The sequence below is a fragment of the Nycticebus coucang genome, chromosome 23 (assembly GCF_027406575.1).
Source record: "Nycticebus coucang isolate mNycCou1 chromosome 23, mNycCou1.pri, whole genome shotgun sequence".
Lineage (NCBI taxonomy): Eukaryota > Metazoa > Chordata > Mammalia > Primates > Lorisidae > Nycticebus > Nycticebus coucang.
In genome coordinates, this window is record NC_069802.1 from 10,952,460 (window position 1) to 10,970,978 (window position 18,519).

Here is an 18,519-nt window from a genome sequence, read left to right on the forward strand (position 1 = left end):
TTGAAGGGGGAAAGAAAAATTTCCTAAACAGAACGCAAGCTCAATACAAAAGTGCACATATGTGGTATGATTCCGTGTATACTCATATGAAGTGCCAGGCCACACTGTGGGGATGAATTTATATTTGCCTCTGGGGGCTGGAGGGATGGATTGCAGAGGAACATAAGGGATGTTTCTGGAGTTCTGTATCTTGTGCTGAGCAATGGATACACAGGTGTTTATAATTCTCAAAGGTCATTGAAAAGAATGACAAGAACTGTTAATTTCGTTGTTAGTTATCGTTTAATTGAAAAAAGGAAACCACATGAATGTGAGCCGGGCAGGCACCCTACACACAATGGGAACACACTGGGTATAGAAAGCCGGAAACCGCTGCAAGTGTGGAGGCCAGCTGGTGAGCCCCGGAGGGGCGGTGGCCACCGTTTTCCCAGCCACAAGTCCCAGTGCAGCAGTTAAACTCCCAGGGGACAACCTTTTATACTATTCAGATAAGACTAAAGTCTTCATTTTTCTTTTTCTCTCTCTTTTTCTTTGCTCACAGTTTTCTTTTTTATTATCGTCATTGATGTCATTTTTTGGCAACGCTGTATATATTTATGATACAAAACATCAGGTTTTGATATATGTGTACGTCGTGAAATGATTAGATCAAGCTAATTAACAAATCCATCACCACCTCTCTGCATCATTTTTTGTAGTAAGAATCACTAAGATCTACTCTCAGTAATTTTAAGTATACAGCATAATAGTATTAACTGTAGTCATGTGCTGTACAACCAATCCCCTGAACGTACCCCACCCATCTACCCTGAAGTCTTAATTTTCATGCCAAATCTCTTAATTTTAGAAATACTGGACATTGAAAAAAAAAGTATTGCAATTGGGAGAGTCTTCACTGATATGAGTCAGGATCAGAAGGAAATGACAATATAGAGCTCTAGATACTATGGAACAATTTTTTCTCATTCAAACTCATGCAGATTTACAGCCCAGTCATTCAGTTTCAGTTAATCTTGGGCACAGTTGATTTGAACGGTGCTCTGTCAGCTCTCTTTGTTAATAAATAAAGGGGAGAAAGCTCTTATTAATTCTTTATTCTTCATAGCAGCTGAGTTTGATAGCCATACCACTGGGCCCTGAGAGACAGCACCTCTGGTAGCTTCTTACCAGAAGCTTTTTTACTCTGAATCCTACGCTTCCCCCCCACCACTCCCTGAGCCACATGGAGGAGGTGAGTTACTCCTCGGATCAGTTTGGGTGAACTCTGCAGGCATTAGAGGTTTGGAGTTCTGGGTATTTGGATACAATGACCATTTTATTTATTTTTTTTCCTGATGTCCTTTTATTTATTCATTTATTTTGCAGGTTTTCTTTCTTTTTTTATTAGTATTAGATCATAGCTGTGTACAGTAATGCGATCATGGGGCACCATACACTGGTTTTATAAACAGTTCGATACATTTTCATCAATGACCATTTTAGATGCTATGTAGCGAACTCTTGGCCCCTGTTTGAGTGCTATAAAAATTGGGACTTGAATTTATTCACATAGGGATAGTGTACTGGAAATACTTTAGTTTTAGCTCTTCAACTTGATTATTTTTCAAATTAATGAAATTGATTCACCAAAATATGTGGTACGTTATTCATTCATTCTTGTATTTACTCATTTGTTTTGCAGACAAATAGCTATCATAATTTAATAGTAACCTCTTTCACTTTTCTTCATTTGAGTGTCCTGTGTGCTGGGAGCACTGCAAAATATAAGAAATAAATGAATAAGCTGCAACCCTTGGGTTCAGGGAATTTTGAAACACAAAAATATTATATTACTTAGCTTAAAATAATTTACAATGCTTGTTATAAAAATACTTTACCACGCTTGTTATAAGACTTACTAGTAATTAATATTAGATTTGCTATTAACAACTGGGGAATTATTATTATAGTGACTTTTTTCAGAGGCTTCAGGCTTCTTCTTTTCTAACATTAAAAGAAACTTTTCTTTTGCCTGTAAATTATTCATCTTGCAAATATTTACTGATTTGCTGCTTGGCACCTGGTACTATGTCATTTCCAAGGAATATAATGTTAAAGCAAATTATGAATTTTGCCCTCATAGAAATACTGTCTGAATTATTCGTTGATAGGTCTTAATGTATGTCTTTTCAAAGTACCAAGACTATGCTGTCTACCTCACGTTATTCCCTGAGGTCTTGATGTATGTCTTTTCAAAGTACCAAGCCTATGCTGTCTACCTCGTGTTATTCCCTGGGCCTGTTTTATTTTTTAGCATCCATTGGCGTATTCAGGATTATGCCACAGACACCCAGTGGTGGGGAGTGCCCCTTGTAACTTTACTGTTGTTAACCAGCAGTGAGACACTAAGAAATAGCTACCTCTCTAGTCATAATTTAACAAATGTTCACTTTTCTTCAGTATCCAAAGAGAGAAAATGTAGGGTTTTGTTCATTATTATAAACCTAAACAATAGATTCTTTACCTGTTGGCTTATCGCGTTTAATTTTTACTAACCCAATAGAAAAATATTACTTCCATGCTTGTGACTCTTCTTGTATTTTAGACATTGCTACTGTAGAGTGGCCTGGGCAATGTTTTTAAGCCTGTCATGTCTTTTTCCACATCATTTTTGTGCCTTTGTCCTCCAGGTGGGCCCAGTCATTCCTCTATGTACTGCAAAGGCCCTTGGTAACCCCAGAGTCTGCCCTGTTAGTGATGTGTAACTGTGTCAGCTGACAGTGATTCTTTCTAATATTTTGTGAAATTTTATATATTCTTGCTATCATAATTAGGTTTTGAACCTGTAAACGTTGCGACTAGTTTTTTTAATTTGAAGTTGTTCATTTAAAATGATCATTTCATCAGAAATGACTTTTTCATATTTAGTTTTAAAATGTTGTTTAAAATGTCACCTTTTTTCTTTCCAGTTTTGAGAAATGGTGCTTGGGAAATTGTTCACTGGGAAAAGGTATGCATCGATTTTTATTTCATTCCAGGAGAAAAAATGCAGTCATGTTCTCTAGTAGATGTAATTTTTGTTTATAATATAAGCAAATGTCCAAATTCCACTAATATGAAAGCTATTTAGTAATGCAGACACATGGAGTCTTCCATTAGTCACAGTCATTTAATAATTCAGCAACATTTTAGAAATTTAATTATTTTGCAAAATATCTAGAACTTTTATTTCTTTCTTAGTATATTTTGAGTACTGTTTTCATAGATTTTATTTAACCATGAACTGTTTTATGTTATAATTTTTTACTTTAATCATCTACCGTCCAAGTAAAACTAAAAGTTTGAGTTCTCACATTTTACTTTTGTATATTTTACCTCCAATTCATATGTTGAGTCATATTTGCATACTGCTGATTCCCTTCAAACAAAAGTCTTGCAAATTAATCATCATCTTCTAATGAACTAGAAGTCAGTTATATACCATCAGAGGTTAATTTGCACGTGGGAGCTCGAACATGGCAGTGAGTTGAGCTGAGTCATAATTTAACAAACATGGTTCAACTGTTCAGTCTTTTCAGAGCTCACTTTCAAAAGGTAAGCAATTGCTATTAGTTCTCCCTTAGTTCTGGAAGGAGATTTAAACTCTAGTCCTTCAGAAATAACTTTTTTAACTTGGTAAAAGGCTTTTTGGAGGCCAGGCTGCTCTACCCAGGGGACCTTGTTTCCTGGGATGCCAGGACACTAGAGGTGTATTTCACAGGGCAGTATCTTGTTAGGACAATAGAGGTATAACGCCCAGTGTGTTTGCTTTCAGTGCTCCCCAGCCAGTGTCAGCCTGTGCTCTTGATTCTACGCAGTGACATTCATGGTCACCTTATATTCCTACAAGACATACCTTGTATCTCTGAATCAAAAATCAATTGTGTTTGTGGTTGATTTTAAATCGGCAGCTAGAATAGAAACTGACATCTCCTCTTCTAGATCGTTGAAAACATACCCTTCCCTATACTTTAATCTTTGACATAAGAGCAAAAAGGGGAAACAACCGAGATTGTGCTTTCTTCATTTGTGTGCTGGGCATCTCTTTTCAAAAGAGCAAAATATAAAACAAAACTAAAAACATTTTCAAAATAAGTTTTTTTATGTTCTTGTCTGGCACTATGGATTGAAACAGGTTAGAGAAATAATAGGGAGCATATAATTAAGGATGATGAATTGAATTTTATTATAGATTCTTTTTTAACTTGTCAGTGTGGTTGACATGAGTGCACATCCCCACACATTTATAGATCAGTTTCTTTCCTTCTTAGCTAGCCTGCTTGCTCAGAAAATAAACAGTTATAAATTATGTCAGGAGATAACCAACTTCTTCGCTCTAAAATTAACCTTTAAAAGTCTTATTTTCCTTATAACCATTATTTCAAAATTGTGCTAACCTACTTGGATTATTATAACTCTTACTTTTCTTTTTATTTTTGACCAACAAAAATTGAATCACCAGCCTTGCTTTCCCATAATGATAGGGTCTTCAGTTGTCTTTGGAGATCATTGCCACTCCAAATCCGGGCATCCCATTTTGAGAGAGAGAGGGATAGAATTTAAAGTGTTGTCAGAAGTCATTCAGCCAGAAGAGCTGAAGTTTTTTCATAATTAGAATTAGATAATTAATTAGAATTAATAAACATACATGTTAAGTGCTGAATTCATGATAAATATTCAAAATTAGCATTCTTATGTTGACAATATGAAGTTATAAAATAAAATGAAAAAGAAGTCTTATCTTGGCTTGGTGCCGTTAGCAAAGTGGTTACAGTACCAGCTACGTACACCAACGGTAACGAGTTTGAACCCAGCCCTGGCCAGCTAAACAACTGCAACAAAAAAAATAGCTGGGCATTGTGGCAGGCATCTGTAGTCCCTGAGGCAAGAGAATTGCTTGAGTCCAAGAGTTGGAGATTGCTGTGGGCTGGGACGCCACAGCACTTTACCAAGGGTGACATAGTGAGACTCTGTCTCAAAAAAAACAAAGAAAGAAAAAAGAAGTCTCATCCCCAGTGATATGTAGGATGTTTACAAATAAACTTAAAATATGTGTATATCCTTTACGAATAAAGTACTTTAGGTGTTAAAGATTCACATAAATGTACAAATATATCATATTCCTGGAAAATGAAAAGATGAAACATTATTTCAAATTATTAATGTAACATAATCCCAGGGACATCATTGGGTTTTTCTTCACACATTGTATATCAAATCAGAACACTGTACCCCGTAATACATCAATGTACACAGTTATGATTTAGTACCAAAAGATTTAAAAACATAAAAATAAAAAAAGAATGAACTAAGTTATTAATCTGATTGTCAAAAATAAATTGTAAAGAATAAGAAGAATACTTTAGGAAAATGAAGAACAGTATACAAGGATTAACTATAAGTAAAATGGAAACCAAAAGTTAATAAAATAGGATAGAGGAGTTGCAGAAATAAACATTGATAAATAGAATAGCATGGGATATGCTGGAATAGTATGGAATAGACTATAGTGCCCTGAAATAAAAGCAAATTAATATTTGATAGAATAGGTCAAACAAATGGGTAAAAGGATTTACTTAATCATACTGCAGTCACAGATTACAATTTCAAGAAATAATACTTGAATATTTAGTTTATGACTAATTTACAGCTTGCGCAAAAATAAATTCCAACTGTCTGAAAGTTAAATATTTAAAAATTGCTTTTGGAAAATATGCAAATAGAATAAAGACTTTAATAAATATTTAGAGAATAGCAATATCTCAAGGTCTATAGATTTTGATTATGTAAATTTTAAAACTAATGAACAAAAACTAACATGAATAAGTAGACAGGACATGTAAAAATATTTGTACCAAATATGACAAAAGATTTAGGTCATTGTTATATAAATAGGCAATAAAAATTGATAATACTAAGAAATATAATAATCAACCAGACTCAGTGTAGAGGTCAATCAAATAATAAAAGTTGCAAATTTAAACTGCCTTGAAGTCTTATCTGCTATCTATTAAAAAAAAAAAAACTTAACTGTATTTCAGAATTTTTATTTTTATGAAGTATTTCATTCATATACTATTGTGGATTCATAGTTTGTTCATATTGAGAACCATAAAAAGGGGATTCTGGAAATTTATCCCAAGAAAATTTCTACATGTATAAAACATGTTTTACTGCTGTATTATTTATAATAGTGAAAAATTGAATACATAACAATTGGGAAAGCATTTTATAAGTAAGTTTTAGCATTCCCCACTCTTGTGTATTTTGTGACAAGTAAAAGCTGTAATTTCACATGCTGTGGCAACAGAACAAAATTATACTCATCATTCAATAACTATTTATCAAGTGAATATGTCAGGCGGTGAGCTCACAGCAGCAAGTGAGACATTTAAAGGTCCCCAAGTCATGAAATAGAGGGAGAGGTGAAAAGAACAGGACTGTGCACCCTGAGACGTCAGCTGTATAAAATGGCTGCTGAACGAGTGGACAGCCACCAACGCTGCCGTGCTTGTTGGGGTAGCCAACCTTTTCTTTGGCTTATATAATATTTTGTACAACCAAAAAGGAAATCAATAAACCAAAACCATGAGTGTCATCTCCATCTCCCAGGGAAAGATGATAGACTTCAGAGCAAATGGCCTTTACTTCAGAGTTCTCCCTTTGTCTCCATTTCTCAACGTGTGGCTACTGTGGTTGCTTTTAAATGGGCCTCAGAGGACCTGCAGAATTGCCCGCCATACCTCCAGTCATTCACAAACATTGATAGTTCTTCTCTCTGGTTATTGCCCTGAAGTCTTTTTCCTGTTGTAAGAGGTTAAGTCGCAAGTATCTAGTTTTCAAAGTATTACAATTACAAAGCCCTACCTTCTTGAGAGGTAAGCAGCTGGCTTCACATGCAGCAGAAATGGTCACAGGTTTTTAGAAATGTGCAGGTGGTGAATTTAGACAGAGGATCTTGGAATCAGCGATGTCTCTGGCCCAGCAGAGAAGTCCGGCCTGGTGGGCTGCATGCAAGCAAACACGTTCCTGTGTGAAGTTGCTTCCGTACCTGAAGTTTCTATCACAAAATGTATTTATTTGAGTTTATATTTTGCATCTCTAAAAATCCCTTAGTAAAAATATTGTGTAAATATACTGGGACCTAGAATTGGGCCAAAATAGTTGGATTTTTAATTCATTCTATTACAGTTCAATAATCTTACTCTTTTGTATAATCCTTAATCATAGTTGCTAATGTCAGGGTCATGACGAGGCTCAAGGTAGTGGACCGAAAGGCCTAAATATTTTGGAGACTAAAACGCTGTGGCATGATGTTCCTCGAATTAGAAGACGCCGTCAAAGCATTTTGACGTTTTCTTCTGTTTAGTCTTATGCACATGCCAGGATAGAAAGGGGACACCGTGTTAGAAGCTCAGAACCCCCGAGAGAGGTGCTTGGATGTCTTTTGAGAAATTGATCTAAATTTGATCCCTGCTTTCCTCACAGTAGTGAACTTTAGCATGCATTAATGTAGCATTCTTTAGTAAGACCTTCAGCATTTAGTAAGAGCTCTATCCTCCCATGCCACTGGGGTAACTACAACATTCCATGTAAACTGTTAATATGTCATTGAGTTTAATAATCGCAAGCCCTTCTTTTGTCTTACAGTGAATAAAGATGTTAGGAAGCAGTGCAATCAATCAGGGACATTTTAAAGTCTGTTAGACTCTGACCCTATAATGTAAACAGATGTGATGCTGATTTTATGAAACCAACAGTTTAACTGGAGAGGAGGCATAAGCACACAGGAGGTGCTGGAACAGTTAAGGGGTAACCTAGGTCGTGTGATCTGTAAGTGCTGTGATTAAGAGAATTTATGTTTGATTATATTACTGTCAGTCATATCACTATCACAGGATGGACTGTCACATCATTTTAAGGCAGTTTGAGTGCAAGGCCCCTGATAATCTGTCAGTCTCAGTCTAAATTTCAGATTTCAGCCAAATAAATCTTCAAATCAAGGTATCCAGTGATTCCCCACCCTGAGGAAGAAACCACACATAGATGAGAAGTCACCCGTCCCCCACTAACTTGTTCTTCCCAGTGTATAAAATAGAACACAATAGGCTATCTCTACAATATTTATTTTATTATGATTCCCACCAAGAGCATTATTCTCTCCTTAACCCCCGTCGTGTTATTTTAGCATTCAAGGAAAAGTAGGGAAAGAGAAGAACAAAAAGGCTTTCATTTAAAAAGGCTTTTCTTCTATCTATTAAGTACTGAAACTTATTTTTAGGTTAATTTATCTTCTAAGACCTTCCATGATATAATGGGAGTAGCTGTGACTGTAACTTAGTTAGTACGTTTAAGCCAAGTTGTTACTTAGTCAAAGATGTACTTTTGCCAAAAGCTGTTGACAACCTGTCACTTATATTACTTCTAACAGTTTCTGGCCATGGTATATTTGGAAATTTGTCTTCATGTCATGCTTATAAAAATCCTAATAGGTAATAAAATAAAGTGATGAAGCTGTTTACTGTTAGTTTAAAATGCTGCAATTGTTCCACTAAATTTACTCAGACAAAATCAAGCTTTGCAGACAGTCTGATGTGGCTCTGCTCATGAGCAAATAACTTCATCTCAGACTCACTTTCTTCCTCCCTAAACTATGAACTTTAATACTTATTTCACAAGGGTCATGTAAGGAATAATGATCAGATATGTAATTGTTCTCCAGTTGTACTGAGAAACTGAATTGCATTAAGAAATTCCTTAAGGCGGCGCCTGTAGCTCAGTGAGTAGGGCGCCGGCCCCATATGCCGAGGGTGGCGGGTTCAAACCCAGCCCCGGCCAAACTGCAACAAAAAAATAGCCGGGCGTTGTGGTGGGCGCCTGTAGACCTAGCTACTCAGGAGGCTGAGGCAAGAGAATCACATAAGCCCAAGAGCTGGAGGTTGCTGTGAGCTGTGTGACGCCACGGCACTCTACCGAGGGCCATAAAGTGAGACTCTGTCTCTACAAAAAAAAAAGAAAGAAAGAAATTCCTTAAATAGTTACTGGTAAATTCCTCCTTTTTACTTTTGTGTCAAAGAGAGACTATGAGAAGTGGAGATGTCAATTAAGCAGATAAATTATTAAGCTAAATAGCTTATAAAGCAAAAATGCAATGTTCATTTTTTAAACGGCTGCACCACCATCCTGGCTGCGTTTCCTAATTTTGTTCAGTTTTGTGAAGATAAGTGGTTCTTATTTGCCAATAACCATTTTGACTGTATTCTATGCTTTAATGCAATCGGTTGTATATTTGTAACTATATTTCAATGCAGACAATTAACCAATTCCCAGTTTTCTTTCAGGTAAATGTTGGAGATATAGTTATAATAAAAGGCAAAGAGTATATACCCGCTGACACTGTACTTCTCTCATCAAGGTAGAGATACCTGCTGACGCTCAAACAGTGTAGAGGACGGTTTCTCTACCCTGCATTGACTGATTTCTCCAAGGAAATAAGGAATAAACGAAGAATTTTAAACCTCTTTAATTTTTATTTAAACATTTAAAACATTGATTGGACTTAGAAGGCTCTTTCATGTTAGCCATATAGAATCAGTGACAGATACTATACTTTATCATTCAACAGTTACACTTACGAGTCTACTCTGCCCCTGGATATATCCAGATCCTTTTGTGTGGACCACTAACTCTTTGAAGATTTCCTGTCATTTATTTTATATAAATACTTTGATTGGGTTCTATCAACTTTATCTTTCACTCATGTTTATCACAAATCCTTGCAAAGTTTCTCAATCATTATAGTAAAATGGTACCCAAAAAGAAAGGTTGAATTCTTTTTTTGTCATTCTATCTTTTGAAATGCCATACTTTTCACTTTGATCTTTAAGTTGTTACTTAATTTAGATTTTTGTTTTACTCATATCTAAGATCCTTGTGAATTAGTATTCAGAACATATGGCGCTGTTACCCTTTAAAGAATGTGACTTTCAAATGTTTTTAGGTTTAAAAACTATAAAACTAGTCTGAACATAAATTAAAGTGAAATGTTTTTAATATTTTAGAGGTTGTTTATCATCATTTCCTTGGACAGTTTTATTTGTAAAATCCACATATAAATAAGGACAGTGTCCTTTTTTCAAAACCTATTTAATCAGGTCATTATTTAAAGTGATTGGATTCATGACAAGTTCGTGAAACGTAATTGAGCAGACAAGAGTTATTCTGGCTGGGCTCAAGGGCTCACTCCTGTAATCCTAGCACTCTGGAAGGCCGGGGAGGGAAGATCCTTTGAGCTCAGGAGTTTGAGACCAGCTTGTTCAAGAGTGAAATGCCATATCCACTAAACATTGAAAAATTAGCAGGGCATTGTAGCAGGGATCTGTAGTCTCACTGAACTTGGGAGGCTGAGGCAGGAGGATTGCTTGAACCCAAGAGTTTAAGGTTTCTGTGAGCTAGACTGAGGCCAAGGCACTGTAGCCTGGCAACCGAGTAGGACTCTTCCCCACGCCCCAAAAAAATCAAGAGTTACCCAGATATTTATAGAAGTGACTCCACAGGAATTTGCAGTAACTATAGGTAGTTATATTTTCATTTATATTTGGCATCTTTTTTGTGCCATACATGTAGGTTTTTGTTTTCAAAAAAATCAACATAAATGTTTTAAAATCAACGTTTCTTTTCTGAGTTTCCTTTGCTTATAACTTTATCAGAGCAAGTTTCTAAAATGCTAACTATCCAGACTTGGCCCTTTGAGAAAGAGTTGAGGATAAATGTGTTGCCATCGTCTTAGGTTCTAGGTAAGAGCAGGTATTGGAGAGAACTCTGCTCAGGAGGCGGGAAACCAGCCTCATTCTAGCTTAGTGACTCTGAACAGATGAATGAATCACTCTTGACTTCACGTCTTTTACACTGAAGAAGATGAATTTAATGGCCAACTTATAATCTCCAACTTTTCTTTTTGTTTAAATTGATAAGCTTTAAGAATGGAGGGAGGGGGGGTGGGGCCTTGGTGTGTGTCACACTTTATGGGGGCAAGACATGATTGCAAGAGGGACTTTACCTAACAATTGCAATCAGTGTAACCTGGCTTATTGTACCCTCAATGAATCCCCAACAATAAAAAAAAAAAAAAAGTGAAAAAAAAAGAATTCCTGGCAGGAGTTGGTGTGCACTAAACAGTGTGCTGGGTAAAAGTCTGATAAATGTGTCGGACGACTGGCCTGAATGTCATGTTCATCTGCCACATAATGACATTCCAGGTATTGATGAACCACATACCCGAAAGTCATCCCGTGAGAGCACAATGAAGCCAGAAACTTTCAATTGCACAAGTACTTCATTGTGTTAACATTTCCTTATGCCTTTAGTGTACAGTAACATGCTATATAGATTTGTAGCCCAAGAACAAAGTCCATATACCACATAGCCCAAGTATGCAGGAGGCTATCCCATCTAGTTTAGTGTAGAGCAGGCGTCCTCAAACTTTTTAAACAGGGGGCCAATTCACTGTCTCTCAGACCGTTGGAGGGCCGGACTATAGTTTAAACAAAAAAAGTATGAACAAATTCCTATGCACACTGCACATACCTTATTTTGAAGTAAAAAACAAAATGGGAACAAATACAATTCACACCACTTCATGTGGCCCACGGGCCACAGTTTGAGGATGCCCAGTGTAGAGTATTATATGATGTTTACCCAGCAACAAAATCAGCTAACAACCCGTGTTAGTCTGTTTCAGGTTTTGGAACTACCTGAACCTCTATATAATTATTATATTATTATATTTGGAATATACATTATATTAATATATTTTATATTATATATTATTTATATATTATTATTATATTATATTATATATTATACTATATTATATTTATAATTTATATTATTATAATTGACTTATAATTTATAAAGAAAAGAAGTTTATTTGGCTCACAGTCTACAAACTGTATAAGAAGCATTACGCCAGGACCTACTCTGGTGAGGGATTCAGGGAGCTTCCAGCCAAGGCCAAAGACAAAGGAGGGGCAGGCTTGTCACATGGCGAGAAAAGGAGCAAAGAGTGAGAGGAGGACGTACCAGGCTCCTTTGAATAACTAGCACTTGCTACAGAAAACTAAAAAAGCAAGAACTCATTACTGGGAGGAGGGCACCAAGCAGTTCATGAGTGATCCACCCCCATTTCTCAAACACCTCCCACCTCCAGCACTGGAGACTGAACTTCAGCATGAGATTTGGAAGAGACAGACATCCAGACCGTGTCATACGGTCATTCTCAGAGCACATCCCTGTCATCAAGTGACAAACAATTGCATTTATATAAGAAATTTCAAAATGATAGTAGTGTCCCAGCAATGTACAAAAAGCATTGATGTTTTCCTGGTTAAACTCTTAGAGACATTATCATGGAGAGAATCATGTATGTTGAACCATGAATTACATTATTGTTATATGCTCAAAAATGTTAAGATAATTGGCTTATCTTGCCCTGAATTTATACTTAAGTTTAAGTTGAAAAACTTCAAAATCCGTGTCCTCTAACTCTGTGCAGTCCCAGAAACTCCCCAGCAAGCTCTCAGAGAATTTTTATAGAATTTGTTTCCTAAGCATTGAAAACATTTGCTGGTGGCTGTCAATGTTGGTAGATCAAAACAATTTCTATATCTTAACATAGTATCCACAATAATTAACTTTGTTCAAAAATTATTATTTTTTATTATTATTTATTTTTTTTCTTTTTTTGCAGTTTTTGGCCGGGGCTGGATTTGAACCCACCACCTCCAGCATATGGGGCCGGCGCCCTACTCCATTGAGCCACAGGCGCCGCCCTTCAAAAATTATTATTATATAATCATATTATTATACTTTAAAATTATCTGAGTCAATGCATTTTGTTATTTAGTAGGATTCAAAATAAGCATTATTCTATTTTGATCCAAGTAGCAGAATATTACCTTCCTATTACTGATAATTGTTTTTTTTCTCAAAAGGTTTTTGTGTTACTTAGCTCTTTTGAACCTACATTAACTTTAAGAAATAATAGCCGGGCGCCTGTAGCTCAGTGGTTAAAGCACCGGATGCCCTGTGCATCTGGGGTGGCGGGTTCAAACCGAGCCTACTTGACAAAGAAACAAAGAAGTAATAGTTTTTAATCATCACTTAACAGGAAAAGAGATGATGACTTTAACTAATGACATAAGTGTTAGAATATCCCGAAACGGTCCCAAATTAAGTATGGTGATTTTCAGCCATATGTGAGCACTATTTAGCAGTAAGAATAAACCAGTTATTTTGTCTTTCAATATTTTTTAATTATTACCATACTGCATCTTCTGTGCAATAGTTTGAAATTAAAGCATGAATGTGGTTGAAAGTTATTGTATTTCATTGGCTTTCATTTTGAAATTAAGAAACTGAAAGTTAAGCTTTTAATAATTAACTCATAAACGTATACGTTAAGAAAGTATAAAATGGGCGGCGCCTGTGGCTCAGCGGGTAGGGCGCCGGTCCCATATGCTGGAGGTGGCGGGTTCAAACCCAGCCCCGGCCAAAAAAAAAAAAAAAAAGAAAGTATAAAATAGGGTAAGCTATTAGTTCAAGTCCAAACACATTTTTAGAATGTCTGTTTCATTTCCTCTCTGAAAATTTTCTCTGGGATTCAAAGGCCTACCTTCCCCTAACAATGCATTAGTTGGAATTTTTTTTTTTGCAGTTTTGGGCTTGGGCCGGGGCCAGGTTTGAACCCGCCACCACTGGCACATGGGGCTGGCGCCCTAATCCTTTGAGCCACAGGCGCCACCCCACCTGGATTTTTTTAATTATTAAATAACTCAAAAGTCTGCAGTTATATCTTCTGACTTCGTAAGGTCCATGTCTTTGCAACTTTGCCCTGAAGTTAACAAGGTATTTCTTCAATTGACTTCGAAAAGGTTTAACAAACGCATTTTTAACCAAGTTTTTTTGTTTGTTTGTTTTTAGTGTATGTGGGAGGGAGAGGAAAAGTCTAGTATACTCCATTTTTGAAAAATCTAAAACTATGATTCTTTCCTTTTTTGGATAATAATGGATCTACAGTGTATGACATGCAGTTGAAGAATTTGAAAAAGGAAAATCCATAAGATAAAGTAGCTCTGTATATAATACACTTTTGTTTGATTCAATAAGATAAGCTTATGAGTAAACTTTAAAACTTGAAAATCTTCACCTTGAAAATTAAAAATTAGGCTTAAAATCAATTAAGTAATTCTTAAATATTAGATATTTTCTTATACTTTCAGACCTGATCAAAATAAGTTTTGAAAAAATTGGCATTAGACATTTTTATTAACATGTATTATTTTCTATAATAATTTCAAACTTCCTGTCTCTTTTGTCCATTTGTTTGTTTTCTCCTCCGTTATTCATTTTTTCCCCATTTTATTATTTTGAACTGGGTCGTGTAGGTGGCAGTAGGGGAAATAGTGAAAGTGACCAATGGGGAGCACCTCCCAGCAGATCTCATCAGTCTGTCCTCCAGGTCAGAGCCGCTGAGTTGTACAGGACGTGTGTATGTGGGTCCTCACCCTAAGCCGGAGAGCATTTGCACCCAAGCGTAACTGAGTTCTGTGTCATAAACAGAAACACAGACTTTCCTTTAAAACACAAACTTTTTATGCTTCTTGGTGATGGACATTTCGCAGATGTTTTATAGGCGTTTTGTGAATACTCTGTTGGATGTTTTTCCCTCAATTGGGAAGATTCAACTCCTGTTGTTGTCAATAGGAGTCCAAGAGGCACGCCAGTAAAGGCAGATTTTAATTTCCTGTGCACCATTAATATACATTCATATTGAACAACATGCCTAAATACTAAGGCTTAACTTATTACCTCTCAAGGATGTCATTTTGAACAATGTTAAGCTTTTCATGAAAGTCATTGAAAATTCACTAGATTTTAAACAGATTTGTCATTTTCCTGTATTAAACTTTCTATACATTCTATAGAATCTTCTGAAGATGACAACTGTAATTCGGGCTCACGTAGGGTTTACCGAGGACCCCCTGCACAAAGCTGGATGTTGTATATTTTGTACCGCATGCTTCCAGATCAGTTTTTAGCCCACTTGTAACTAGTGACAAAATGCACGTGGTTGTGCTAACTTCCAGCTGTCTACGAGTGTCTGTGTTGTGATACGCATCTTGTTTCATTTTTCCACTTACTAATCAAAAAGCCTGCTTCGCCTCTCTGACTAGTTTGTGTTCTGGATGTCATCAAAACTTTGCTGAAATATTTATGATCCAGCATGATTCCTTATCTGAGACGTCTTGCTGCCTTTCATAACACTAAGAGCTGCTTCAGTAAAGCTGTCTTAAGTAATTATTAAGAATGCTCAGAAATTGGCGCCTGTGGCTCAAGGAGTAGGGCTCCGGTCCCATATGCCAGAGGTGGCAGGTTCAAACCCAGCCCCGGCCAAAAACCACAAAAAAAAAAAAAGAATGTTCAGAATTTGAATGTGTTATTTTATTTGCTTCACTTCAAATATAAGTCAGCCATTTAAACGTCCTACTACGCTGGCTGCCATAGCTCGGTGGTTTGCATGCCAGCCCCGTACACCAGGCGAGGTGAGTTTGACCTTGCCTGGGCCTGATTAACAAAAAATTAAAAAAAGAAAAGAAAAAAAATGACCTTCCTAATTTCCTCACCATTTAAAGTTTGAAAAATTTTACTTTATCAAAAAAATAAAAAAGAAGTAGAATGTTATTCTCATTTTGATATGAGTCTGGCCTTAGAGAAGTATATTGAACAGCAAAATTCTAATGCATTTTACTGCCAGAATATGGAATCAACACTGCCATTTAGCGTTTTTTTTGTCATCATGCTTCCATATTATCAGAAGATGTGTTTTATAAATTCATAAACTATTTGTTTCAAATGTATGCATAAGTAAATCATAAACTTAGAGCAATGGCCAGAGGGAAATTATTAGTATGATAGTGACTAAAAAATGAAGTTTTGAATAATTGATAAGAATGAATATGTAAAAACCAAACAACTTCTTGGGGGGGGGGGAAGTAGCAGCCTTTATAAAAGAAAGCCCATAAAGTAAACTAAAGAACTTGCAAAGTTACTTAAAAATGAATCTGTAAAATATTTGATGAATGTCCATGTGCTTAAGCAAATTTTGTAAATCTTTAGGCCCCCAAATTAAGCTAAATGCCCACTTCTGAAAAATGCCCATTTCTGAAACTCAGAACAGCCTGTTTTGCACATGTACAAATTGGAGTTGATTAGGACATTCCAGGTGTTTGTTACTTGCAGATTTCTAGCTTTAAATACACATGTTTATCAGAGATACATTCATGCTTCTATAATATTAGTAAAGCAGGCTGATTATATAACCAGGGGCTAATGAAACTGATTTCAGAAAGCTTTTCCTTAGAGTTGAGGATAAGATTATACAGTTGGGCTGTATAGTCTCCCATGAAGTATATCTTTCAGTTCAAGGAGCAATATGGCCAAATTAACTGATTTTACTTTTAGCTTTTGCTGCTATAAGAAAAGAAACAGAAAATGTGAGAGAGAAAAGTACACATTCACTTCCCTTGTAACTTTTGTTCATATAGTTTTAAAAAGTAACGTTAACATTTCAATATTATGGTTCATATAATCCTATTCATCATAGCTAAAAAAAAAAAAAAAAAAAAAGTAGATCCAGTGTATAGAAGTGACAATCTGGAATTTTCTAATCAACCCCTATTCTTACCCAATTTACATGTGAGCCATGAGCATGAAATTTCAGTTGATACATTGGAGCTGATTGCAAGAGGGACTTTACCTCACAAATGCAATCAGTGTAACCTGGCTAATTGTACACTCAATGAATCCCCAACAATAAAAAAAAAAGATAAATGGGGACACAAAACTGCTTTACATTTCAGATGCAGCCTGTGTTGTATCTATATGGATGAACAATTTCAATAAAATGTGACAAACCATTTGCATTACCTTGAAGACCATGACTGATTGTTGTCAGGAAATTGCTTGTGGGTTCTTCTGGCTGCAAAGCTGATCCCTGAGCTGTCGCGCATGGGTTCTGCTCCCAGCATCTTGTGTTAGAATGAAAATCACCGAGAAGCTAGGGCACTACCACCTTGCCTAGAAGGAAAGGCTTCAGACAGTCTGAGCATTTAATTAAGGTGTTATTACTATGCTTTCCTTCCCCAACTAAATCTTTGTGCTTCTCAACTCTGAACAACAGTGAGCCCCAGGCCATGTGCTACATTGAAACATCCAACTTAGATGGTGAAACAAACTTGAAAATTAGGCAGGTAAGAGCTAGTGCATGTTTACATAATCACTGCTGTTTTATTATATGGGCTTAAGAGCTTCTTTCTTAGAGTTATTATCTCAACTTGAAGTACTTCTAATGGCAAGTATTTTCTCATTGCCCTACTAAGGAGATACATGTTTATAAACCGGTGTTGTTAATTATTATGGAAGCCTTGGATTTACTTGCCTGATGAAACGTGGCCCATTGTATAGATCCTGTTTGTAATATTTTTTTTTTTTTTTTGTAGAGACAGAGTCTCACTTTATGGCCCTCGGTAGAGTGCCGTGGCCTCACACAGCTCACAGCAACCTCCAACTCCTGGGCTTTAGCGATTCTCTCGCCTCAGCCTCCCGAGCAGCTGGGACTACAGGCACCCGCCACAACACCCGGCTATTTTTTGGTTGCAGTTTGGCCCGGGCCGGGTTTGAACCTGCCACCCTCGGTATATGGGGCCGGCGCCTTACCGACTGAGCCATAGGCACTGCCCCTGTTTGTAATATTTTAAATTATTTTATGTAATTAATAGCTAACACTCAGATAATAGTAGTTGTCCTAAGTGATTTCACGTGTTAGCTTATTTGTTTTTTTCTCTGCTCACCTGACCCAAATAATTATTTCGTTTTACCATATTTAAAAAAGCCATAGATTCTATTACTCATCTAAAACTCTCATTCATCTTAGAAGAATAATTTATATTTCTACATTTATTTTTATGCCATCCCTAGCAGAAAACAACTGCAAATTTTTTGAAGTTTTAAAAGGGACTTTAAAAATGTATGTCCTTAGGTCCCTGGTGAATGATGAAAATTGGGAAGATTGGGATTGAGTGGAACTAGGTCATCACCGAGAGCCTGGACACGGAACTCAGAAGGACGAGGGCTCATGCTCAGTGTCAGACACTTCTCATGGGCCAGAGGGAAGACGTATTTTGGAGGTTCCCTTTTCAGGGGAATTAGAAAAAAAAAAAAAAATTACTTTCCTTGGACATAGATTCCATCCATTTTTTATCTCCTTTTTTTAGATACAGAAAACAAACTCAGCCTGTATAGTGCTAAATATTAATCTTATTTTTGGAAGCAAATGGTTCTTTGGGGACTTGCTTTGAAATATATCTGCAGACTAGCTTATAGTCTGTTAGATATATTTTGGAACTTCTGTGAAACTTGCCCCACTTTTATACTAAAAACCTA

At 36.3% G+C, this 18,519-nt stretch overlaps 1 protein-coding gene across 7 annotated transcripts in view; it reads left to right on the top strand.

The window, feature by feature from the left end:
- Positions 1–18,519, top strand: part of ATP8A1 (ATPase phospholipid transporting 8A1) — a 274,837-nt gene that overhangs the window by 68,299 nt on the left and 188,019 nt on the right. For 3 of the 7 annotated variants that reach the window (XM_053577693.1, XM_053577687.1, XM_053577688.1), the window contains exons 6-8: positions 2,949–2,989; positions 9,360–9,433; positions 17,258–17,327. In XM_053577693.1, coding sequence (XP_053433668.1) covers positions 2,949–2,989; positions 9,360–9,433; positions 17,258–17,327 — 185 coding nt within the window. Of the gene's footprint in view, positions 1–2,948; positions 2,990–9,359; positions 9,434–13,632; positions 14,537–16,937; positions 16,984–17,257; positions 17,328–18,519 lie in introns of those variants that run through there. The other 4 variants (XM_053577692.1, XM_053577686.1, XM_053577689.1 and 1 more) reach the window with 3 other exon arrangements.